This window comes from Marmota flaviventris, chromosome 2 (assembly GCF_047511675.1).
Source record: "Marmota flaviventris isolate mMarFla1 chromosome 2, mMarFla1.hap1, whole genome shotgun sequence".
NCBI classification, from domain to species: domain Eukaryota; kingdom Metazoa; phylum Chordata; class Mammalia; order Rodentia; family Sciuridae; genus Marmota; species Marmota flaviventris.
Window position 1 is genome coordinate 65560648 of NC_092499.1, and position 26336 is coordinate 65586983.

The 26336-nt window shown below is 40.0% G+C and overlaps 1 protein-coding gene and 1 pseudogene across 3 annotated transcripts; one reads left to right on the plus strand and one right to left on the minus strand.

Annotated features, from left to right (window-relative positions):
* Positions 1 to 18366: 18366 nt before the first annotated feature.
* Pigh (phosphatidylinositol glycan anchor biosynthesis class H) lies at positions 18367 to 26287 on the plus strand. 3 transcript variants are annotated; one of them, XM_071607943.1, is made up of 5 exons: positions 18367 to 18621; positions 22066 to 22275; positions 23792 to 23875; positions 24497 to 24592; positions 25794 to 25871. In XM_071607943.1, exons 1-4 carry the CDS (start codon positions 18442 to 18444, stop codon positions 24587 to 24589), a joined length of 567 nt encoding a protein of 188 aa, XP_071464044.1. In that variant the 5' UTR covers positions 18367 to 18441; the 3' UTR covers positions 24590 to 24592; positions 25794 to 25871. The 3 variants fall into 3 exon arrangements, with proteins under 3 accessions (XP_071464044.1, XP_071464045.1, XP_027785327.1); XM_071607944.1 differs by lacking the exon at positions 24497 to 24592 and having other exon boundaries at positions 18369 to 18621; positions 22071 to 22275; positions 25794 to 26287; XM_027929526.2 differs by lacking the exon at positions 24497 to 24592 and having other exon boundaries at positions 18370 to 18621; positions 25794 to 26287.
* Positions 20846 to 21266, minus strand: LOC114088060 (ATP synthase subunit g, mitochondrial pseudogene; annotated as a pseudogene).
* Positions 26288 to 26336: the final 49 nt, after the last annotated feature.

Genomic DNA, 26336 nt, shown 5'->3' on the forward strand with positions numbered 1-26336 from the left:
GCCAGAGACCTGAATGAGGAGAAGCCAGACATAAGATGTTCTAGGAAAAGAGCCTTCTAGGCTAAGGGAACAGCAAGATCAAAAGCCATGCACTGTGAGTCAGAGGAAGAACAAGAATGACAGTGTAGCCCAGGTGTGCAGAGCAAGGCAGGTATTGTAAAAAGAGGCAGATTTGGTAGGAGCCAAATCACAGAGAATTTTTTTTTTTTTTTTACATAAAGGCAGGAGAGTAATTGGTCTGAAGCAAGATTAGGAAGTTGGGAAATTTTGGTTCCTTCTTTCTTGTTCTTTCATACTAGGGATAGGGAGAATTAACACAACCCTAGGATAGGGTTAAGGCAAATGCTATCTATGGTCTGAATGTTTGTGTCCTCTCCAAAATTCATACTTTGAAATCTAACCCTTGAGGGATGATATTAGGAGGTGGGTCCTTTCAGGGGTGACTAGATCATGAGATTGGAGCCTTCATAATAGGATGAGTTTCTGTGATATTGTAAAATACAAGCATATTTGGTTTTCTTTCCTGGGTCATGGCTCCTATAACCCTGTAATTTCCTAAGTGGCTACAGCAATAAGAGTATCTTTTGTTAAAATATTTGGCCTTTGTCCTTGGTTCCTGATATATCTCCAAAACTGTTACCAGACCCAAGTTCCACCTGCTTGCGCTGATACAGGGCAATTAAATCAAGACACAGGTGTTAAGGCAAGGAAGGAGACTTTATTTGAAAAATCAGCTAGATGGAATCCCAGCAGCTCAAGCAGCTGAGGCAGGAGGATTGCAAGTTGAAAGACAGCCTCAGCAACTTAGCAAGGCCCTAAGCAACTTAGTGAGACTCTATCTTAAAATAAAACATTAGAAAAATAGGGCTAGGAATGTGGCTCAGAGACCATGAGTTCAATCCCCGGTACAAAAAGCAAAAAGCAAACGAACAAAACAACAAAAAACCCACAGCTAGATGAGATGTCATAAGCTCATCTTTCCAGAAATCAGAATGATTGAATGATTTAGGGGTAATTTTCCATTGACAGATGTTCCCAGACTGGTGGGGAGAGGTGGGCTAGATGATTCATATCTGATTTTTATCATTTAGTCCTGAGTTGCATTTCAGTTCTGCAAATCTTGAGAACAAGATCTTTATTTCCTCTAGTTATTCTTGTCACTGATTAGTTTGCCCAGTAGTAGTTACATATTACACAAAGGACAAGCTAGAGGGTGTAGGTGCCCTGAGGCCCTCTTGCTGTCTGTCAAACTCACTATATTGAACAAAAACAAAACAAAACAAACAAACAAACAAACAAAACCATCCTTAATGCTAGGCTTCAATTCCCCACTGTCAGATGGCCATTCAGTCTTGTTGGATTTGGGTTTATGCCTCAGATCTGGCTATGTACTACTGAATGGAGGCCTCATAAGGGGAAATTGAATGGAACAAATTGACTTTATGGGACTTAAATGCTGGTAGCTGTTTGGTGGAGAAAGTTTTCCATTTTAGTTATAAAATACTTTCACACAGACAGTGTGAGATCATTTGAATGATCCTAAGCACAGTTACACAGATCAAGGAGTCAATCCCAGGTGGTCTTGCTAGCAAGCACTTGGGCTACTTCCCACAGGAGCTACCAGAAGTTATCACAAGTGTTTCTGTTTAACTCCAGACATTTTGCTAATAATGAAAATTCACTCTCATTGGTAAAATAAACCCTAACATAAATGGTATTCATTGGTATAGACTTCATTTTTAAGACTTATACGTATTTCTCAAATAAATATACATATTATATATGTGATTACCTCTCCCATCTCCCATTACATTAAGGTTTCCTTGAAACTGTATGAAATTATTGTTACTTTATTCACCCACAGTTGTGATACACTCCAATCTGTTCTCCTAAACTTCACTTTAAAAAAAAAAATTTCTGTACTCATTCCCAGTTAAGTGGTCCTAACTAGTAGACCCTTTCATCCAATTTAATCAAAATATAAAGACCAAACTTTAAATTGAAAGATCATAGCTTATTTATATTTAGGTTATTTGGATCAGTTTGCAAGTAAATATAAAACATTTGCAGAACAATTTCTTGGACTTTTAAAAAATTCTCACATAAACACACTATATAATTTTTTTTCATGTCTCTCATAAATAATAGCCCCATTTTAACTATGTTGTTTAGCTTTGAGTTGATACCTGAGGATACCTAGATTTCAGTATCAAAACCTGGCAATGGTTTAAAATCCAGAATGAAGCATTATTTTTGCACAAATTAGGATAACCACATAAAACAAATTCCAAAATGGCTGGGATTGTGGCTCAGCGGTAGAGCGCTCGCCCAGCATGCGCGGGGCCCTGGGTCGATCCTCAGCACCACATAAAAATAAATGAATGGAATAAAAGTATTGTGTCCAACTACAACTAAAAAAAATAAATATTTAAAAAATCCAAAACATACTTTTATGGGGATCGAAGCTTAAAGTTATTTATCTCTCAGTTTTTGGAGGCAAATGGGTACAGAGATTTATGCAATGGAAATTTGGACCTAGAAAAAGCAAATTTTGTATACTATTAATTTTTTGCACCTTCTTCCTGGTGGGCAGTTTTGGTGCCATTGTCAATATTGTGAATTCCGCCTCAGTGCCAGCACCTGTTTAGTTGTTACCATGGCATAGCATAATGTCATTGGTGCCCTTGTGAAAAGGTCCTAGTCCGGTTGTTCTAGTAGTTGATCTACCAGATCAGGTCAGCTGTAATGTACTACACAATTTTTATACAATTATGGTTTAAAGCAGTAGTCACCTGAAGTTTACAGTAGCCTGATACTTTCCCATTCTATTAATAATTAGCCAATAGCTATTCTTCTGCTCTAAAAGAGTCATTACCTGGTAGTATGATCCAGGGTAAATTTTTCAGCATCAAGTAAAATGTTACAAGTGGCTCTCAAGACAGGGGCCATCCTTTTACAGTTTGTTCTAGCTGTGTGAATGAATTAATAAGCAATTGGTTGGGGAGCATCCCCGAGCATCTTGGGCAACACTCTGATCCCACTGCCTCCTCTCTCATCCTGCTGACAAGCATGAGCCCATTTTAAAGGATTGAAACCTACAAGGTTTAGGGATTGAAATCTGGCAAAACATAGGAACACCTAGAGAACCCCATAATTGTTGTTTAGTGGTGGGATTTTAGGACAGCAATAACCTTTTTCTTATTGGCAACAAATTTCTTAGGTTCATCTGAAGAAAACTAAGGTAAGCTACTTCTTGCAAATTTGAGCCTTTCTTTTCTTTCTTTCTTTTTTTTTTTTTTTTTTTTTTTTGTAAGATCTTACATCTGCTCTTAGCCGTGGTGTTTTTCAAGCTTTGCTGATAGGTGGGGCTTGTTAATTCGTAGATCATCTAAATTGTAATAACAACTATTCCTTTAGTTTTATCTGACTTGGCTCTGCCCAATCTCTTTCAAAAAAAAAAAACAAACAAACAAACAACAACAAAAAAAAAAACCTGGGAGAGTTTCTGCGAGTTCTTTCCAGGTTCTGTTTGCCAATACAAAGTGCCTTCAGAGTCAAGTCCCCTTCCTGACAGGTGATAAGGGGGTCTGGTTTTGTCTCCAGCATTCCCAAAATGCTGTCACCAACATTCAACTAAAAAGTTGATGAGTTTATTCCCCACTGTCAGTTGCACCCAGGGATCTTATGCAGAAATGTGGCCCTGTAAGGAAAGAACCCAATGAAGGAAATAGAGAGATAGGAGAGGTGTCTCTACTGTAACAGGCTTATTTGGGACAATCCTGCAGGGGTGGGGGTGGGGGATCAATCCAGCAGAGGCTGGAACCATCTTCCCCTTATAGCCTAGGGAAGTTATAGGGGAGTGAGGAAGTGGGGGAATTTTTGCAGTTTGGCCATTGCAGGGGGTTGCCAGGGAAGGTCCTTGTAGCCATCACCTTTATTCTTTATGGTGGTTTCTCTTCCATGTCAAACAAGGTGTTTCTCAGATTTTAGTCCCAGTGTGTGTAAAGCAAGCAAGAAGGACACCTCACCGTCTGCTGCTTTAGTCCCAGATGACAATTCCCTTTCTTGTGCAATGATGGAGTATTGTCTGGAATTTAGATCAGGCTGAGTCAGAGTAAATGTGGGGTGAATTTTTTTTTTTATTTTTTTGGTACCAGGGATTGAACCCAGGGGTTCTTAACCACTGAGTCACAGCCCTTTTTATTATTATTAAAAAAAAAGTTTTTTTAGTTGTAGATGAACACAACACCTGTATTTTATTTATTTATTTTTATGTGGTGCTTGTGATTAAACCCAGTGCCTCATACATACTAGGTAAGTGCTCTACCACTGAGGCACACCCCCAGCCCCCCAGCCCTTTTTTTGTATTTTATTTACAGACAGGGTCTTGCTAAGTTGCTTAGGGCCTCACTAAACTGCTGAGGCTGGCTTTGAATTTGCAATCCTCCTACCTCAGCCTCCTGAGTTGCTGGGATTATAGGCATGTGCCACTGTGCCTGGTGTGGGGTGACTCTACTTCTAAGAAGGAGGATATGTTTCAACATGGCACTGCCTATGTCAAGTTCTCCCTAAAAGCCTCAATTCCCCTGGGCCCCTTAAGTATTGTCCTGCTTTACAATATGAGAAGACTGATACCTTCCCACTCTTACAGGTAGTGTTTTGTTTGTTTTTATAGAACCTGCATTTTATTTAATGAAATGGTCTTCTAAAGCATAGTATAGTCTTAGATTGTCTAACAATGGGGACATGTTAGGTGATTTTTGTGACCAGAGAAGGGTCTGAGGAGTTCTTAGGGGGATCTCAACTCAGGACCAGTGGGGTTCTTAGCATTCATGACAGAAAAGAATTTCAGCATGAGCCGGACACAGGCACAGGCAAAGTTTTATTTAAGAAGGTAGATACACATTCAAGGGAGAATGTGCGCTGTCTCGAGTGTGAGAAGCAGCCCTGACTTGGGCTGAGAGTCCAATATTTAAAGGAGGGCTGTATCAGGTACAGGACCAGGGGCAGATCCAGGGTAGAGCTGCATAATTTCACACCAGTTCTTCTGTACTTGGAGTGTTTCCCTCATTTTACAAGGGTGTGGGGCAAGAGCATGTTGCTCAAGATTTACAACTGGGCTTTCTACATATCAATGTCTATCAGTGTTTTCTTTAAGATTCAGCTTTTCTCTCTCTTTATCCTAAATCTTTATCTCAATTTCATCATTGCGTATCATGGAGTATCCAGAACCAGGTTGACTATCTTGTTACTAGGCAATAAAATCTGTTGTGTTTGTGGTCTATCATTGACCAAAAATGTAATTATGTGGTGTATGACTGTATACATACAGAGAAATAATTTTTGCTGAAGCAGCAGAAAGTAAGGTGTCCTTCTTGCTTGCTTTACACACACTGGGTTTCAAAGTCACACCTGCCTAGATTAACTAGTTGATCTGCAGCCATCCATTGCATTTGATGCCCACATAACATGGACTGCCCATGCTGTGCAGTTGGGTCCCAATGAGAGGGTCAGGGTCCTCCTAAGATACTACTGACATCTCTCAGAGGAGCAAGGCTTCCATTGGTCCCCATTACCCCTACCAAAGCTCTGTGGAATCCTTTTCCTGTTTCCTGCTTTTTGGGTCAAAGCATGCTCTCCTGGATGTGTTGCTTCTTGTGTAAGTTTGTGCTAGAGCTTGATCAAAGTTCCACAACAGGTAATGTCTTTTTTTTTTTTTTGTACTGGGGATGGAACCACCCAGGGGCACTTAACAACTGAGCCACACACCCAGTCCCTTTTATATTTTATTTTGAGACAGGGTCTCTTAAGTTGCTTAGGCCCTCACTAAGTTGCTGAGGCTGGCTTTGAACTTTTGATCCTCCTGCCTCAGCCTCTGGAACAATTAGGATTACAGGTAGGCACCACCCTGCTGGGCAACAGGTAGTATCTTTTACATACAGCAGTATTAAATGCTTTTCAGTTCTCTACATCTAAAGAACAAAGATCATTATGTTACTAAAAGCTTGGTCCTTGTCCCTAATGCTAATCTGTAACAGTGGTCCACCTTATGCTTTGAATATAGCCCTTGCTGCTTGCCACGACAACTTATTTTTAAGACAGATATACTTCTTTCTCTTTCTCTTCCCCCCTCACTAATTGCAGAGAAAACAGGATTACCTACTCCATCATAGGCAGATTTGTCTGTCCTTGAGTACACACCCATCATAGGAACAAAGTAATCCAGACTTTGGGGATGGTACCAGAAGCTCTCCAAAATTACTATCTCCCAAATTAACAACTGAATTACAACTCCAACAGAGAACACATGCAATATAGCCTTTGAATCATCTCTTTACAAGCCCCCTGTTCCTATTGATGGGCAGAATCACAGCCTTTGGGATAGAAGTCCCCTCTTTTTCTCCTTTGCTAGCAAGGCAGTAAACCTTCTTTTTCCTTTTTCTCAAAACCGTGTCCTTATTATTGGATTGACATAAGGGACAAGGATGAACTTTTGGTAACAAATTTGGCAACCCAGATGGGACTCAAGATCAGCCCCTTCTCTGGCTTTTTTGGGCAGGCTTGGCTTTACAAGCAGCCCCACTTTCATGCTGAGGATGCAGGGTGACTGGAGATCTTGAGAGCCAACTCTGGGAGAGTTAGGAGATGGGTGAGTTTTCAGGTGAGTTTGCCTCAGATCGAACCAGGGGAGCTAGTCATGTGAGCAAAGGGAGGGACGGAGGGACCATCCTACCAGCTGCTGAAGTTCCTTTTGCTTTGGGTTATTCCCACCTCCTCTCCCTGAATGTTACAGGTTGCTCCAAGTGGTCCACTTTGAGAAAAAGGAAACCAAACTCAGTAAAGTTGCTATGCCCTTGGCCGTCTGGTAACTTCCCCAGTGTGCATGCTGAGACCCTTGATTCCACATATCTGGTTCCTCTTCATGGGACTATCTGGTCCCTTTTTGTGTGGATATCTGTGGTGCCGCTGGTTAAGCGGGACTTGAGAACCTAGGGATATTTATTCATTTCTGGTCTGTTCTAGGTTCTCATTTGTTTATTGGCTTTGGGTTCAGGAATTCCCTCGGGTTGTCAGTCTGTATTTTTGTTTGAATCTGTTATTTTCCCCTTTTTAAGACATGGGCAATACCACATTGACCTTATAGGTAGTCTCTTGGGGAAGATCTTGGCTGGTATGTTTTAAAGGTTTCTTTCTGTTGGCCATGGTTTTGAGGCTCCTCTCTGGTTGTCTGTCTCTATTCTTTTTTGTACAATCTTGCAATTGGTCTGTCAGAGGTAAAGTAAGTTGAAGGGCCACCTACAGATATAAGCCTGTCTAAGAGAAAGACGTTTTATCATAACACAGTCTGGCCTTTGAATGTTTTTTCTGGATTATTATACAATCTTGCAGTTAAAGTTTGTCAGGGGTAAAGTATATGGAAGAGATTCTGTATGTACAGGCATTTATTCAGTTGCATGACTAGATGTCTGAACAGTCAGGAACTAAGTTGAAGGTGCCAAAAGGCACTGCTTCTTGTGTGCAAGGATAGCAGGACATCAGAAGAAAGGGTTAAAAAAGATTTAAATCCTTTAAACCCAGTTTTGACACTGCCAGCATTGTTTCTCAGCCTGGCCCCAGACAGATGCAGATCATCTCACGTAGGAAAAAAAATCCCAGAAAAGCTGCCTGGGCTATAGAAAAGAACACCTGGCCTCTGCCCTGCCTCCTAGCCCCTTTTGCCCCTGGAGATTGGAGTCTGCTGGCTATAAAATATATTTCCATACCTATAACTTTCTCTTATCTTTTCTATTTTCAGACCCTTTCTTAAATTTATATTCTGAAACAATCCTTATTAATGTTATCAGTGCATTTAATTTACACAATAAATTTCATCCCAGAACTGTATCTAGCTGAGCCTTGTGTAAGTATTATGTAAGAGTTTATAAAACAAAAGTTTATCTAGGCAAGGTAACCAATAAGTGCTCTCTTTTATACATTGTATCTGACATAGAAGGGCCACACTTTCATTTGAAGATCTGTCTTTCATCTGTTTGCTTTGACTAAGTCAAATTCTGATCATTAGCACTGTTTCCTAAATGTATAAGAGATTTAAGGGTATCCTTTGATTTTTGCTAGTACTACTAATCCATGGAGACCTGTGATTATTGTTACAGTACACTATAAATTCTAAATTGTACTTTAGAAGTCAAGCTTGTTAAATGTAAAGCTTAGGAGGGTATTTTATCAGTTTGATGTTCTCCAAACTAAAATTATCTGAAGCAATGGTCTCCTTCAGATTTATATAGAAATAACAAATTTGGTTGGTATTTATTCATGTCATTTGATGTTTTATAGCTGGATAAATGTAACCTGTTGCCAACAAGTGATATATACAATTTTGTGTTATTCTTTATACTGGAATAGAAATTTAAATGTACTTTTGGAAGGTAATAAGGAGGGCCTAGGGCTGGGGATGTGGCTCAAGCGGTAGCGCGCTTGCCTGGCATGCGTGCGGCCCGGGTTCGATCCTCAGCACCACATACAAACAAAGATGTTGTGTCTGCCGAGAACTAAAAAATAAATATTAAAAAAATTCTCTCTCTCTCTCCCCCCCCCCAACTCTATCTTAAAAAAAAAAAAAAAAAAGGAGGGCCTAATCTGTTTAGAGGTCATACTGTAAAACATCAAAGCATTTTGCCACTTTTTCCACAAAAAGAAAGTTAAAAGCTCTCTTAGCCTTTGTTTGATTCGTGTTTCAGATATAATATTGTATTATGTTATTTTTCAAGAGCCCTGCCTTACCTGAAATAAAGCTCTGCCTCCCACCTTACTCCATGTTAAAATGGCTCCAAAATAGGCTAGACTTGAATTCATTGAAAGTTGTGTTCAAAAGATCAATTTTTGTTGTAAATATTACTGTGATATCAAATGGGATACAATACATAACCAAATACAGGTTTATGATTATAAAAACCATGTTTCATGGATCATAGCTATTATACAAACTAAATATGTTTTTGCTCTGTTGATTTTATAACTGTTATAAACTTTATAACTGTTGCCTGTTAGTGTTTTGCAGAGGTACTGCTTCTAACAAATCAACCTGAGTTAATTTGAGATAATCAGCCATCACCTATAGGACAGATAGGAATAATGCTGACTTCCAGTACTAATATTGACCCCAATTAAAGAAAGAGGTAACTGTAAAATTATAGATTTTGAAGTTGTAATCTGTTACTCCCATCGTAAGACTGGTGGAACTGGCCTGCTGGATGTTTAAAACCCAAAACTTGAAGACCAAAGTCAAGGAAATAAAAGGGCCAAGAAAAAAGAAGCCAACATTTTGGCTCTTGTCCTCTAAGGAGATCAAGACAACTCCTTAGAACAGGAAGATAACTAGTGCACGTTCTTCAAAGAGGAGGAAAATTGGAGAGGGAAATGTCCCTGATGCTTCCAAGAGAAGCCACATATGGTCATCAAGACTCTGATCCATACTGGCAGATGGCCCCATTGGTAGAGGAAAGCTTCCAACACTTTCCCAAGAGTGATCTCTGAGCCATCTCAGCTGACTCTTAAGAGTAGCTAGGAACAAGGTCAGTTTTAATCAACTTGGTCTTAAACACCTGGCAGAAGAGTATAGCCTAAGTACAGTCCTACATGGACATTTAAAAATAAAATAATTTTTTTTGTGAACTGTTCTTTTTTTATTATTAGTTACATATGACAGTACAATGATCTTGACAATTCATACATTTGAATCAAATGAGGTATAATTTCTTATTTTTCTGATTGTACAGGTTGCAGAAGATGCACACTTGTGTCAGCCCTACCAAAAGTAAGTAAAGCTGGAGGCTATAAAGAAAGGGTTCTTGTGTGGGAGTGCCTAATAATAATGATCACAAAGGACTAGAGTCCCAAGTTTGTCCTGAGTTAATTTGAGCCTGATCTCATAGATCTACAAATCTTCCTAACCTCCTACATTGATAAACTCCATCTGTTTTTCATTAATATGATTATGAGTTAATGTCTTCATGGTTTTCAGAGACTAGCTAAAATAATATTTGCTTTTCTGCTAGTTTTTACAAAAAAGTAATGATGTGCTGTCTTGTGTATTATTATCTTAGCATGATCCCTGCCCTATGTGTACATTGTCCAGTCACCTGCCATCTGCCACTGTGGACCTCTGGACTGCTTTGATGCTGAATGTCCTTTACTGTCCATGATAGAGGACTTTGGGTTACATCCCCCACCTACACACTCTTTCAACAGGAAGCGGCTTGGAGATGTTGTCGCCCATTTTTCCATAGAAATGGAATGTAGAAATTGACAGTGGAGAAATGTAACAGTAGTCCACTTTATGCTCTGAAAACAGCCCTTGCTGTTCTTCCATTGCAACTTATTTTTAAAATGGACATGTTTATTTGTATTCCTTTCTCTCTCCTCTTTCCTTACCTCTCTCCCTCTCTAATCTCAGGGGAAACAAGATTACCTTTCTTCTCCATCCTGGCAAGGACTGAACTTTCAGTAACAAATTTAATAAGGAGGACACGGTTTTGAGAAAAAGGAAAAAGAAGTTTTATTTCTTTGCTAGCAAAGAAGAAACATATGGGACTCCTGTCCCAGAGGTTGGGATTCTGCCCATCCAGGGATCAGGGGGCTTTTTTTTTTGTTTTTAATCAATATCTTTATAGTATTTTATGTGGTGCTGAGAATTAAACCCAGTGCCTCATGCGTGCTAGGCGAGAGCGCTCTACCGCTGAGCCACAACCCCAGCCTGGTCAGGGGGCTTTTAAAGAGGTGATGATTCAAAGTCTACATTCCACACGTTCTCTGTCAGAATTGTAATTCACGTGTTAATTTTTGGAGTTAGTAATTTCTGAGATCTTCTGGTACCATCCCCAAAGTCTGAATTTCTTTGTTCCTAAGACAGGTTTGTCTTCAAAGACAGATAAATCTGCCCAAAGTGGAAAAGATAATCCTTTTCCCTGAGATTAGGGAGGGGGAGAGATTAGGGAAGAGGAGAGAGAAAGGAAGGGAAAGAAACATGTTCATTTTAAAAATAAGTCACAGTGGCAGAGCAGCAAGGGCTATGTTCAAAACATAAAGTAGACCATTGTTACAATTATTTCCTCAAGCTACTTTTGTCCCAGATTAATTTGACAACTTGAGTTACATATTACACAAAGGACAGGCTGGAGGGGGTAGCTTGCCTTCTTGCTGATTCCCAAACTCACGGTAATGAAGGTAATGAAGAAAATATCCTTGGGCTGAGGTTGTGGCTCAATGGTGGAGCACTTGCCTAGCATGTGTGAGGTACTGGGTTTGATCCTCAGCACCACATAAAAATAAATAAAATAAAGGTATTGGGTTTATCTACAACAACAATAAAAATCCTTAATGCTGGCTTTAGAACACCTCCAGAGTGATAAAAGTGAAAGATAGTCCTTTGTTATTTATAACAAGCCCCTTTCTCTACACCCGAGTTAATGAAGTGATTTTCAGTAAGTCCCTGGTGCTCAGCATGCTGTAACTCCAAACCACACCTCTCTCTTCAGGGAAGGGAAAGGGGCTAAAGGGGATGAAGGTTGTGTTGCTCACTAATGACCAACAATTTTTTGGTAGTGGTGATTGAATCCAGGAGTGCTTTACTGCTGAGATACAGCCCAGTCCTTTCTATTTTGAGACAATGTCTCACTAAGTTGCTGACCAATGACTAGCAATTTAATTATGAAACTTACAAGATGAAGACTCTTAGAACCTCTGAAAAGAATGATTTCAGGGTGCTTTCAGAGGATGAATAATGTAAGCAAAGAAGCAAACAAAGGAAATAGAGAGGAGAAGTGGCTCAACACTAGTAGCACAGGTTTGTTTGGGACAAACCTGCAGAGGTGGGCTTTTGTGGTGTGACCAGCACCCCACCACCGTAATTACCTGCTCAGGAGGTATGAGCTGCCTGGGAAGTAAAAAATCTGAGGTAATTAGTAAGAAATAAAGACAGAGCCAGAAATTAGATAAAAAGGGGAGCGCCTGATAGGTCTTCCAGTCCTGATAGGAGCTGGAACTGAACAACTGAACAAAGGTCCCTGATTCTTTATTTAAGGGGGAGTACATCAAAGGCAAGGATAAGGTTTCAGCGGGAGGAGTCTAGGGTGCTTGCTTCTCGGTGTAGCAAGCGTCTTGCAGTAAACAGGTTGATAGGCATTTTGGCAAGCCACACCCATCGCCAAGAGTCTGTGTGGCTCTGAAGGGTCACCCCATCTCCAATGCTGTGCTGAACTTGTGATGGAGCGAGGTAGGAAATCACGTGAACCAGGCGTTCTCAAATCAGGGTTGCTGCTGGGAGTTCACAATACCACGCTTTCCTGCTTAATGGCTTCAACATGCTCTCAGTTCATACACAGTTCATGAATGGCTTCCCACAGGGGACCTACTAGGAATGGGAACTGTCTTTCACCTACAGCTTGGGGTAGATATAGCAGAATGAGGGAGGGGGGATTAGGCTGTTACTAAGGGGTTTTCAGGGAAGGATCCTTGTGGTGTCATCTTCATAAGGAACTAGGTGCTTTAAGGATTTCAGTCTCAGATAACAATTTCCTTTCATATGATGATGGAGTGTTTGAGGATTCTTCCTATGATGATGGAATAATATCTAGGGGTTTGGGTCAGGCTGAGTCAGAGTGACCTTGAGGTAACTGTGGTTCTAAGATGGAGTATATGTTTCAAAATGGTATTGCCTGTGTCAAATTCTACCTAACAAGAACATATCCAGCATGCATCTGTAATCCCAGTAACTCAGGAGGCTGAGGCAGAGGATAGCAAGTTTGGGGCCAGCCTCAGCAATTTAGGGAGGCCCTAAGGAGCTTAGCAAGACCCTGACTCAAATTAAAAAATAAAAAGGGCTGGGGATATGGTTTAGTGGTTAAGCTGTTCAATATCTAGTACCAAATAAAAAATATATACATGCCAGGAGGGTAGTACACCCTAACTCCGTGTGGTGTGGATGGAAGCTCCTACACTTGGGACTGTTCCAGATGTTTCTTTGCCCTGTATATCTGTCAGTCTGGCTGTTCATTTGCATTGTGAACTTTAAGAAAAAGGAAATCTCCAAAAATGGTCGCAAGTGACTATTTGGACCTAAGTTCAAAATGCAGTCTGGTAGTCATTGCCAGCTAGGAGTCATAAACATACAGTGTGTTCTTGACTTTATGGCCCTTGCCCAGGCATGTTCCTGTTCCATTCGCCAAAATAAACAGCCTCAAGGAAGTTTCTTTTGCCATCTGTAAATTTATTTATTATTATTATTATTTTTAATTTTTTAGTTGTAAATGGACACAATACCTTTATTTTGTTTTTATGTGGTACTAAGGATCCAACCCGGTGCTTCACACATGCTAAGCAGGTGCTTTACCTGTAAGCTACAATCTCAGTCCTCTTTACTATTTTTCTATTTTGTGGTAATGGGTATCAGACTCAGGTCCTGGTGCATGGTAGGTGAGTGCTCCACCACTGAGCCACATCCCCAGCCTTTGCATTCAAATTTAAATATCAACCAATCAGGAGTAAGGGCTTCCTGGCTTGGATACCTCATTTTCATAGAGGACCAGAGTGGGAACCTGGGCTGGAACATTCTCTGTATAAGCCAGCCCCTATCTTTGTTTCTTGGGAGCACATTTTCGTACTGAAGACAACTTCACTCTGGTTTGCAAATTATTATTTTTTTAAATAAGTCTTCCTTTTTTGTCTTAAATTCTTTCTTTGTGAAATTTTGTTGACGTTATCCTTTAAAATATAGCTGGGTATGCTGGTGCATACCTATAGTCCCAGCTACTTGACAGGCTGAGGCAGGAAGATCATTTGATCCAGGAGTTCAAGACCAGTATGGGCAACATAGCAAAACCCCATCTCAAAAAAAAAAAAAAATATATATATATATATATAACATACATGCATGCATATATACATACGCATATATGCATAAATACATATAAATGTATCCTTTATTTTAAACAAGTATATATAATAAAGTATCTTGTTTTGTAAAATACTCTAGCAAATTAATCAAACCTGAGTAGATAGTCAAGGTGAGACAGGGATTTAGGATAATATATAGAGAGAAATACCGAATCTTTAAGGTAATGCCCACAAGCCATTAAGATGCACAAAGCATAGTTGTAAATCTTGAGCAACATGCCCTTGGCCCATGACCTTGTGAAATGAGGGAAATATGCAAGTGCAGGAAAAACTGCCATAAAATTGGGCTGCTCCATCCTGGATCCACCTGCCCCTCATACAGCCCTTCTATAAATATTGGACCCCTAGTCCAAGTCAGGGCTGCTTCTCACTGTTCTTTTTTTTTGAACCAGGGATTGAACCCAGGGATGCTTAATCACTGAGCCACTTCCCCAGCCCCTTCCTTTTTTTAAATATTATATTTAGAGACAGGGTCTTGCTGAGTTGCTTAGGGCCTTGTTAACTTGCTGAGGCTGACTTTGAACTCACCATCAGAGCCACTGGGATTACAGGTGTGTACCACCAAGCCTGGCTGCTTCTCACTCTTGAGACCGTTCACATTCTCCCTTGAATGTGTATCTACCTTCCTAAATAAACTTCTGTCTACGCCTCTGTCTGGCTCATACTGAAATTCTTTTTCATCATGAATGTTAAGAATCCCGCTGTTCCTGAGTTGAATTTCCCCTCTCCCTGGGAGCTCCTCAGACCTGTCTCTGGAAACATCTCTTTTCCTGTGACAGGGAAACTTAGTTTATTGCTGGTCAGTGAAAAGTTTCAGAAGCCCACATATGAGACTGATATCTTGGATATCATCAGTTCAAAGCCAGCCTCAGCAACTTAGCAAGGCTCTAAGCAACTTAGTGAGACCCTGTCTCAGAATTTAAAAAATAAAATAAAATAAAAAGGGCTAGGGATGTGTTTCAGTAGTTAAGCACCCCTGGTTCAATCCCTGGTAACTAACACACACACACACACACACACACACACACACACACACACTCACACAACTTTGAAAGGAGTAGAGAAGACAGACTGGCAAGGGACCCTAGAACCTGAGGAACAAACAGGAGTGCATCCCATGGTTTTTGCTTTTGTCTCATACATCCCAGATTGGATGCTGGAGAAGAGAGCAACCCAGAAATGTCAATAGGCACATACACAAATATGCTCTAAGGAAAGGCTGCTCTTTCTTGTCAAAAATAAGAAATAGCCAAGCAAGATGGGAAACTTTTAAACAGTAACTAGTCCAGTCAAACACCACAGAAAAAAACGGGCTCTGCCCTCATTTCTGCCAGCAAAGGCCAAAACTGAGAAACCTAGACTTGCACTTTCACCAGACAGTAAGGAAGCACCCCACCTTGTCACTGGGGTGCAGCAGGGACTTTCATTCCTGGGAGTGGTAAGGAGCCTCTCCCAGCCCCACCCTGCAGTGTCAGTGGAGAACATGTGGGCCGCCCCAACTTCCACTCCACCCAGAGGTTACCAGGTCTGCCCAGCAGGTGTCAGTGGAGGTCAAGTGGGGAGCCTGGATTTTCACCTGGCAGTTAATGCGCTGGGATTCCTTTTTTCCGGGTGGGGCATGGCAGAGGAGGCCTGATATAAAACAAGATTTATAAGACCTACAGTCACATAGTAAACTAAATGCCCAGGTATCAAATGAAAATAACTCATCATTCTAAGAACCAGAAAAATCTCAATTTGAATGAAAAAAGGCAACAGATGCCAATACTGAAATGACATCAATGTGAGAATTCTCTGGCAGGGATTTTTAAAATGCCATCATAAAAACACTTCAACAAGCAATTACAAACATGCTTCAAACAAATGAAAAAAATAAAGTCTCAGCAAAGAAGATACAAAGATCCAAATGGAAAAATTTTAAAAATATGTATATTTTTTGGGCTGGGCTGTATGAAGCTCAGTGGCAGAGCGCTTGCCTGGCATGTGTAAGGCACTGGGTTTGATCCTTAGCACCACGTAAAAATAATAAAGGGCTGGGTTGTGGCTCAGCGGTAGAGTGCTCACCTTGCATGTGCAAGGCCCTGGGTTCTATCCTCAGCACCATAAATAAATAAATAAATAAATAAATAAATAAATAAATAAATAAAATAAAATAAAATAAAGGTATTGTGTCCAACTACAACTAAATAATAATTTTTAAAAATAAATAAAGGCATTCTGTCCATCTTAAGTACAAAAACTTTTTTAAATATATATATATATTTTTTCTTTCTTATCTGAAATAAGAATCCAATAGGTCCTTTACTACTAAGCTATATCCCCAGTCCTTTTTATTTTGAGACAGGGTCTCACTAAGTTACTGAGGCTGACCTTGAATCTATGATCCTTTTGCCTCATCCTCCCAAGTTGCTGGCATTTGCTACTGCAGCTAACTCCAAACAGAAATTTAGAATTAAAAAACATAATAAGTAAAATAAAAAATCTCAACCTATGAGCTCAGAGACATAATGCAGAGGACACTGGAAAGATTCATTGAGCTTGAATATAGGATAATAAGAATTATCTAATTTAACCAACAGAGGAAAACAGACTGGGGTGGGGGCGGAAATGAGGCCTGCATGGTGGTGTTATGCCTGTAATCCCAGCGATTCAGTAGGCCAATGCAGGAGAATCCCAAGTTTGAGGCCAGCCTCAGTAACTTGGCGAGGCCCTCAGGAATTTAGTGAGACCGTCTCAAAAAATAAAAAAGTCCAGGATGTAGTTCAGTGGTAAAAATCTGGTGAAGTTAATGAAGTTAAAAAGAGTTAATTTTTTAAATGCATAATTAAAATACATAGGATTTCAACAAAAACTAACTGAATTAAAACATAGTTATTAGCTGCGCACAGTGGTACACACCTGTAATTCCAGCAACTCATGAGGCTGAGGCAGGAGGATCCAAGTTCAAAGCCAGCCTCAGGAATTTAGCAAGGCCCTAAGCAACTTAGTGAGACCCTGTTTCAAAATAAAAAATAAAAGGGTTGGGGATGTGTGACCCTAGGTTCAACCCCTACCAACACAAAGTGTATATGCATACATATATGTGTGTGTATACAGTTATTAAAACATCGTTTTAAATGCTATAGTAATGTTTCTTTTTATTGACACATTAAATAACAAGGTCTAGTGGTGCCTCTAATAATTAGTGTTGTTTTACTCTTCTCCATTTATAATAGTATTAAATGTTTTCTCTGCATTCATCAAGAGCCACATCAGAGAGTGGCATAATTTTCACTTCAACCGTCAAATATAACATAGGAAACTCAAGAGAAGAAAAGTCTATCGTGTTTATTCATATTTTTGGTTTTTCACTGTTTCTTCTTGATGTTCCAGGATTCCTTTTTTTATCATTTCCTTCCTGTTTAGAGAGATTCCATTAGCCTTTTTTTTCCAGGTAGATCTGTTGGTGACAAATTCTCTTAGTTTTTCTTCATCTGAGGATGGGTTTATCTCCCCTTCACACATTTGTAGGAGTCATCAATAAGATACCATAAAAAAAAAAAAATCAAATAAAGGAGGTGGGTGCGATGGCATGCCCCTATAATCCCAGCTACTCAGGAGGCTGAGGTGGGAGGACAGTTTAAGCCCAAGAGTTCGAGGCTAGCCCGGGCAAGATGGTATTGTAATACCTTCTGCATCTCCCACTCCTGTTTTCTTTCCAGCCAGGATTTGTTTGCTTACTCCATGTTCCAAGATATGATCCAGAGGAGACAACTCCCAGACTCCTTACTAGGTCTTCAACTACCTCCTGGGTCTTATCCCTACCTACCTCCCCAACTTCCAAGTGTTCTTCTGGCATGCTGACCTTTTCATTCCTCCAGTTAAGTCAACCTTGTTTCTGCTTCATAGCTTTGTTTTTCCTGGTCCTTCTTTCAGGGAAATTATTCCTCCAGAGCGGCCTTGGCAGACCAGGGTGAGGCCTCCTCCTTCTAAGTCCCGTGTCATCAGAGACCCTTCTTGACTGCCTTAATAAAGTCCCCATTCCACCCCTGCCGGTTAGCACATTATTGCCAACATAATTATCTGAAGTTATTTCCATATCGATTCTCCTACAAGAAGCGAAGCTATTTGGGGGCAGAGACCTTGTCAATACCCTCAGCACCTTAAAACTACCTGGCACAGCAATGAATGAGCGGATGAATTTATTCCTGCGGACCCTCTCTTTGGGGCTCACTCTGGCTTATAATGGAAACCAGTCTGTCGAGTGAAAGTACGTTATGATAGGTTTTGATCTGTCCGCAATTGTTGGATCCCTAGGAATTTCTAGAAGGCGACAATTACAGAACAGAATCCCAGCCGAACCAACCCCAACCGGTGAGCAACTGCGGCTGCGCGGAGTTCGGGGTGGGGCGGGGCGGGGCTGATCCGCTCCCGGAAGCGGCTCCTGCGCCGGCGAGACTGCGCGGAACCGCGGGTGGGCTAGAGCGGCGCTGCGGCGTGGAGCCAGCGGCGATGGAGGATGAGAGGACTTTCTCGGACATCTGTGGCGGCCGCCTGGCCCTGCAGCGCCGCTACTACTCGCCGTTCTGCCGGGAGTTTTGCCTCAACTGCCCTCGGCTCTCGCTGCGGTCGCTCACTGCTGTCACCTGCACCGTGTGGCTGGCGGCCTACGGACTCTTCACCCTCTGGGAGGTAATGGCCGGTCGGCTCCTGCCTGCGCCTGGAGGTGGTGTCTGGGCTTTGGAAGGGTCTTGGTCTAGCCCAGAATTCGGGTGGGAACCTCCCACCGTCCTAGGGTCGGAAGTCGGGGACCCACTGGTTCTGGGGACGCCGCTCCGTGCTGGACAGCTCTTTCATTGAGTTTAATGAAGTCTGTGCTCCTGCACATTCTTCTCCCGTGGGCTGCTGCGCCGCTCTGTGGAGTGACCCAGCATTTGTCTAGTTCTTGCACGAAAGCCTAAAACGTTCACACCATGTGTTTTATGTGGCACATGCTCTTAGTACTTTCTTTAAAATTTTTTTTGTAGTTATAGATGGACAGAATACTTTCATTTATAAGTGGTGCTGAGGATCGAACCCAGGGCCTCACACATGCTAGGCAAGCGCTCTGCCACTGAGCTACAGCCCCAGCCCTCATAGTACTTTAATTCCATGAATTCAGAGAACTGTAAGGTGGATTGTCCTCATCCATATCTTTTACTCCTCAGAAGCACATTGCTAATTCCTTACGTGTGGTCTTCCAGAAACTGCCTTTGCTTCCACGTGTGTATGTATATAGAGTTTTATTTGTCTTAACTTCTGTTTTTCAAGGCAATTTAACCCTCCCTCTAACTCCAATTTTCAGGCGTACTTTCTAAAGAATTTAGAAAGTGCAGACATGAATGGTTTCCTATGCTGTTTTCAGACATATTTCTGTTTTCTCTGAGCCTCAGTTTTCACATCTTCAAAATGGAATTAATACCTGCTTTACAATATTGTGAGGGTCAAAAGCATAGCTGTGTAACCGTTCTCAAATTAAAGGAATAATCTGAGTCATGCCCCCTCCCACCTTTTTTTTCCCTCCAAGTACTGAGGATTGAACCCAGGGGGATTATGACTGATATTGGTATATCCCTATACCTTTTTATTTTTTATTTTGAGGAATGGTCTTGCTAATTGCCTGGGCTGGCCTTTAACTTGGGATCCTCTTGCCTCAGCCTTCTGAGTTTCTGGGATTACAGGCTTGTGTTACTGTTCCCTGCCTGAATCTTCCTCCACCCTTACCTGACTATCAGGGATTGAACCGAGGAATGCTTAACATTGAGCCACATCCCCAGCCCTTTTTGTGTTTTCTTTTTTTTTTTTATTATTGGTTGTTCAAAACATTACAAAGCTCTTGACATATCATATTTCATACATTTGAGACCCATCTTGCTAAATTGCTTAGGGCCTCACTTGCTAAATTGCTTAGGGCCAGCTTTGAATTTGCAGTCCTCCTGCCTCAGTCTCTTGAGACGCTGGGATTATAGGCATGCACAATTGTGCCTGGCTGAATCATCTTTTTAAAGTATGTGTTCTTGTTTCAAATATAGTCCTCTTAAATGAGTATATTATTTCAGGAGTGATCTGACTAGAGCTAAGTCCAGCAGGGCTATTTATGTAATTTACATATAGTTTCCATTGCTGCATCCATTAGCTCTTGCCATCAAAGCATATTGCAGAACATAGTAATTTAGCATAGAAATAAGCAGAATTAAGACTGTCTTAACATGTATTTAATTGTAGCTAAAAGTTTCTTCATGGATCAACTAAAATTATGATTAAATTAACTTGAAAGTCCCTCTTAAATTTAATTTATAATATAGTTGAATAATTATTATTATTTTTATTTGCAGTGCTGAGAATTGAACCTTAGGTTTCTAGCATGTTTAGTAAGCCCTCTACCACTACATCCCTACTGCAATAATTTAGTTTTAATACTACCCTGAATTCTAATCATACATATGGTAGGAGCAGATATTCATTAAATACCCACTGAGTACCAGGTGCTTTACTGAATTCCTTACTTCAGCCTTAGAAGAAAGTCAAGCAAAACCCTAACCATAACCCTCAACAATTTTGCCAGGCACTGAGCAACTCAATGAGACCCTGTCTCAAAAAATTTTTTTTAAAAAAGGACTGGGGTGTGGCTCAGAGGTTAAGTGCCCTTGGGTTTAATCCCTGATAAAAAAACAAAACAAAACAAAAAAAAAAAACAAACATGAGGTAGGAAGCCTACAGAGTTTATATGAGAGGCTCATTTGACTCTGGCTCTTTTCATCTTCCTGCTCTTCCAACTTCAGTGTACTCCACTAGACCTTACCATTGCTCTCCACTTTGTTTTGCAGAGGTTATAAAAGTTTCAGGCATCTACACCTCATAACAAGGGGATCTTTATTCCTTAGATTGCTCTTTTTTTTTTAATCTGACACATTTTATTGAGATAGCAATTTGATCACATATGGTCCAAGAATACTGAAACAATAAATAAAATATAATCAGATGTTGGCTATTGATCTTCAACATTATAGCTAATGATGCCATGCTTGTCTATGATCTCTCTAGTATAAAACCACATCCACACTTCATTGGCCATCAAACCATTCAGCACAGCTTCTTTAACTGTGAGCTGTTTAAAGCAACCAGTTTAAGCACTATTGACTTATTTTCAGGCTCTGAATAGCTAGCTGTAGGGATCTCAGCAAGGGTTGGAGAAACGGAGCTCAGCTTTGGCATACTGTCAAAATGGGGCCAGTCGAGGCTTTGAGTGACAGCAGCACTGGGGCCTTCTCTGTGAGGCTGCACATGAACTGGGCCATGGTTCTAGGGTAGAAGGTCCATCACCCCAAAAGACTTAGATTTCTTTTTAAGATGAACTAAGTTTGTCACTCCTCTCAGCAAACCCTCTCTCCAACATTTCATTGGTTAGAGTTGTATCACATGCACATTTCTAGGCTAATCATGATTCAGTCCAAATTTAAGAAGGATGAATGGCTGTTAATCAGGTGAGGAGTGTACTGCTGCTGTGATGAGCATTCTATAGTTGTTCAGTCCATAATTTTGTACTGTATGTTCTGCTGAGGGAGCACATGAGGAAAACATTTGGTCCTTAAGATGCAGTTTTGGAAGTTTTTTTTTTTCTTTTTTGGGGTTGGGGATCAAACTTAGGGGCACTCCACCTCTAAGCTACCTCCAAACCCTTTTTATTTTACTTTGAGACAGGGGCTCACCAAATATAGTGAGGATCTCACTAAAATTCCTAGGCAGGCCTTGAACTTCTACTCCTGCCTTAGCCTCCCAAATTGCTGGGATTATAGGCATGTGTCATTGTGCCTGATAGAATAATTTCTGAGGCTAGTATGATGGGGACATTTTGCTGAAAGTTCTCCATAGACTTAGTCATTAGTAATCTGGATTCATTTCACTATATACCTTTATAGCACTTCAGAGTCTGAATAAAAGTGATTTCCTCTTCTTCCGTGCATGTTCTTCTCATCTTTTTAGCTCACAGCAGAGCAAAGCCTTTTTTCTCAATGCCCAATTGACTTGTCTTATGGCACAGATATACGCAGAGGACCTCTTGGTAATTTTACTGCCTGTGTCTGGCTCTCTCTTCAGAATAGCATGATCCTCTCTGCTGCCATCTCCATCACCCTCTTAGGCTTGCTTGGGTACCTCCATTTTGTGAAGATTGATCAAGAGACTTTGTTAATCATTGATTCCCTTGGCATCCAGATGACTTCATCCTATGCTTCAGGCAAAGAAAGCACTACCTTCATAGAGATGGGCAAAGTCAAGGATGTTGTCATTAACGAGGCTATTTACATGGTAAGTGTTTAAGTAATGAGTATTACAGGTTTCTCTGGAGGAGATAGTCAGTTCATGGGATGTTCCTTCATCTAAACTTGAGTCTTATTACCTAAAGCATTTGATCACACAGAATTATACTTGAGGACCCTCTGGTCCAAATCTTCAGTGTTTCCTTTTTAGCTGGCATGAATATAAACTACAAAAGGGAAACAAACTTCCATTGAAAAGATAACTATCTTTACAGTTGTACTTTTTTTAGTGATGGGATATATTATGAGAAATGCATTGTTAGCCAGTTTCCTCACTGAGCAGACATCATGAAGTATATTTACACAGACTTACACAGTGTGTGTCATTGAATCATAACCGCTGTTTTTTTTTTTTTTTCTTGGTACCAGGGATTGAACCCAAGGGGCGCTTTACCACTGAGCCACATCCCCCAGCCTGTTTTGTTTTTTATTTTGAGACAGGGTCTCAATAAGTTGTTTAGGGCCTTGCTAAATTGCTGAGGCCAGCTTTGAACTTGTAATTGTCTTGCCTCAGCCTCCTGAGTTGCTGGGATTATAGGCATGCGCCACTGTGCCTGGCTAACCATAGCCTCTTGGTGTAATCAAGAGATGTAGTGAACATGAGGTATTGGAGGCTGCTGCCAGCATAACATGGCATATCGCTTTATAGTAAATGTTTTTGTAAGTAGCAATACTCTATAACAACAGAAAGTTAATATAGTAAATACATAAACCAATACCATTTGTTTATTATCATTATTAAGTATTATGTACTTTATATACTTCATATCTACTTTTATATGGCAGCACATATTTGTCTATACCCACATCATCACAAACATATAAGAAATACATTGCACTAAAAAAAAAAAATACATTGCACTATGACATAATGCCACTATGCAATAGGGATTTTTCAGCTCCATTATAATCTTAAAGTCTCACCATCATTGACTGAAACATTGTTATGCAGTGCATGAATGTTTTTAGAGACACAGCAGATTTTCATGGAATCAGCATTTTAACTTTATCTTCTAGCCCAACTTTAAAAATCATCTCTGCTTTTTTTTTTTTGAGACAAAATTTCACTGTGTTGTTCCGCTGGTCTCCAATTTCTAGACACAGTTGGAACTTCAGGTATGCGCTAAGTGCCCAGCTTTTATTAATTTATTTTTGTACTGGGGATTTAACCCAGGGCACTTTACCTGAGCTATATCCCCAGCCTTTTTGTTTTTTATTTTGAATCAGGGTCTCACTAAGTTACTTAGGGCCTCACTAAGTTGCTGAGTTTAGCTTTGTACTTGTGATCTTCCCGTTTCAGCCTCCTGAGCTATTGCTGGGATAGTAAGTACGTGCCATTGTGCCCAGCTTTGTTTTGTTTTTTTAAGGAATGAAAATATACTTCTCCCTCACTTTAGAAGCTATCAAGCATTCTGCTACTTAGAGATAACCATTTATGACAGTTTTGAGCCTTCCCTTGAAGAAAGAAGAACACAAAGTGAGTTATTTGGTTTATTTTCTTACAGCAGAAGGTGATTTACTACCTCTGCATTTTATTGAAGGATCCAGTGGAACCACATATGATATCCCAAGTAGTACCTGTCTTCCAGGTGAGCACAGAACACTTTCCTTTCTCCAATGAAATCCTTTACTTTTCTGCATATCTACTGCCACTTAAGTTCGGTAGGAATGTAAACATCTATTGTCAGAGTATTGGAAGATACCTGATAACTAATTTTAGTGAAAATGAGGATTTTAGTTATTTTTAAAGTTCCCCTCTGAGGTAAAATATTAGGAATTCGTACAAATTATATAGAAGAGAATAATCAAACATATAACAACTCCTGCATACAAATCACCATTCATTAACTTTAACCCTGTCAGTTTAACTAATGTACACTTTTACATAGATGTTAATGATCATCTAACATTCATTTTTTTTTTTACAAAGGCCATTATGCTTATTATTTTAAATAATTTTATTGCATTCTAGCATATTGGAATGTCAATTTACTTAGCCATTTTATTGTTAACTTTTTAAGTTATATCTAGGTAATTTTTTGTTTTATTCTTATAACAACAACACTATGCAACCATGATTATAATAAATTACTTTGTAGGTAAATAATATTAAATCTATATAAATATATGTTGGTATTGAGGAATGAACCCAGGGATGCTTTACTACTGAGCTACATTCTCAGATCTTATTATTTTTTATTTTGAGACAGGGTCTCATTAAGTTGCTGAGGCTGGCCTCAAACTTGCAATCCTCCTGCCTCAGCCTTCCTAGTTCCTGGGATTACATGTGTGTGCCATCATGACTGGTAGTAGTTATATATAATAATTTGCTCTCACTGCCCTTCCCTTTTTATGAAAGATTTAAGAAAGCTGCACAAAATCATTTTGCATAAAAGTTCAAAATTATTTTATTAAACTTTAGTCTTATAGATTTTTTTTAAAAAAATTTATTTTTTAGTTGTAGGTGGACATAGTATCTTTATTTCATTTTTATGTGGTGCTGAGGTTTGAACCCAGTACCTCACATGTGCTAGGTGAGCACTCTACCACTGAGCTACAATCTCAGCCCAATCTTATAGATTTTTATATTTGAAATTGGGCTCTAGAGACTGAACAACTTTACTACTCTGGAATTTGAACTTGTTTTTCTAAAGTCTTGGCAAACAGTGGCTTACCTGTTTTTTAATTTAATGTGTAAGTAGAGGCATTTTAAAGTTATTAAATTTGTATTGCTTTAAAGATATTTTTCATATTTTCTTATAAGTGTGATCACCTATTAGCTCTTATTTTAAACTGTGCATCTCTTCTAAAATCTAGATATTGACTATGCATTCATAACAATTCTTTGTATATTTTGAGCAGCAAACTTTTATTAAATACACTTTCCATATATATATTTTTCACATTCTGTGGCTTTTCTTTTAATTTTGGTTGTTTTCCATTTCATAGTATAAAACGATTTTCTGAATTTACTTATTAAACTGTCCTGCTTGTCTCTGAGGTCTATTTCACAACTTGTGACATTTTTTAAGGTCCATCCTTGTTATTCCTCTTGCTGTCCTGAAATTTAGAGATTTAAAAAACCATCCCTTTTTTTGGTACTGGAGATTGAACCCAGGGGTGCACTACCACTGAACCGCATCCCTACCTGTTTTTACTTTTTTATTTTGAGATAGGGTCTTGCTAAGTTGCTGAGGCTGGCTTTGAATTTGTTCCCCTCCGGCCTCCGTCTCCCGGACTGCTGGAATTATAGGCGTGTACCACCATGGATTAAAATGCTGTCTTTTGATGTGTGCCTTGTACAATCTCAGGCTGGTCTGTGGGGCTAGCTGGGAATTTTCCCAACAAGATGCTCTGAGGTTTCAATTTCTTGCCTCTCTGAGCTCACACCTGTGCAAGTTAGAACCCTTAATGTGGGTGAGAGGTTGAGCTTGCATGTGGATGCAGAACCACTAAGAACTCTCTTATGTTCACCTGACTCTGCATTTCTCCCCTTTGGAATTCAAGAGTGCCAAGCCCCGGCTGGACTGCTTGATTGAAGTGTACAGGAGCTGCCAGGAGATTCTGGCGCACCAGAAAGCCACATCAACAAGCCCATGAGTCCCAGCATTAAGAAGGCCAGTATTATCTTCCATGGGAAATGACTGCTAAGCCATAGTGGCTGGTTTGATTTCTGTACTATAAACCATCAGGTGGACACTGTCTTAGGAACCAGAATGAATGCAGTGAATCTCAGAATTTTGCCTGTTTTACCAGAGGGGAAATTAAGAATTTTGACATGATGTATCAAAAGCATTGTCAGCAAAGAGCATTTTGTAAAATTCCTAATAAGCACATTCAAGTTTAAATTTTGTGTTGAAATTTGTGGAGCAAGATATTGAGAAACTGGTATCAGAATTCACATGAAAGGCATTATTTCTCTCTGCGTAGTATCTCTGTCTGAAAGTTAAGGAAAACCATGAAGCTCTTAAGGTATGGAATAAATGTCCTACAAAAGCCTATTCTCTGCCTACCTAGCTTCTGTGTTCTGTATGGGTTATTTATGATGAC

Coding starts and splice junctions, on each gene's coding strand:
- Pigh (XM_071607943.1), top strand. CDS start 18,442: ATGGAGGATGAGAGGACTTTCTCGGACATCTGTGGCGGCCGCCTGGCC. Junction 18,622..22,065: donor GACTCTTCACCCTCTGGGAG/GTAATGGCCGGT, acceptor CTCTCTCTTCAG/AATAGCATGATCCTCTCTGC. Junction 22,276..23,791: donor TTAACGAGGCTATTTACATG/GTAAGTGTTTAA, acceptor ATTTTCTTACAG/CAGAAGGTGATTTACTACCT.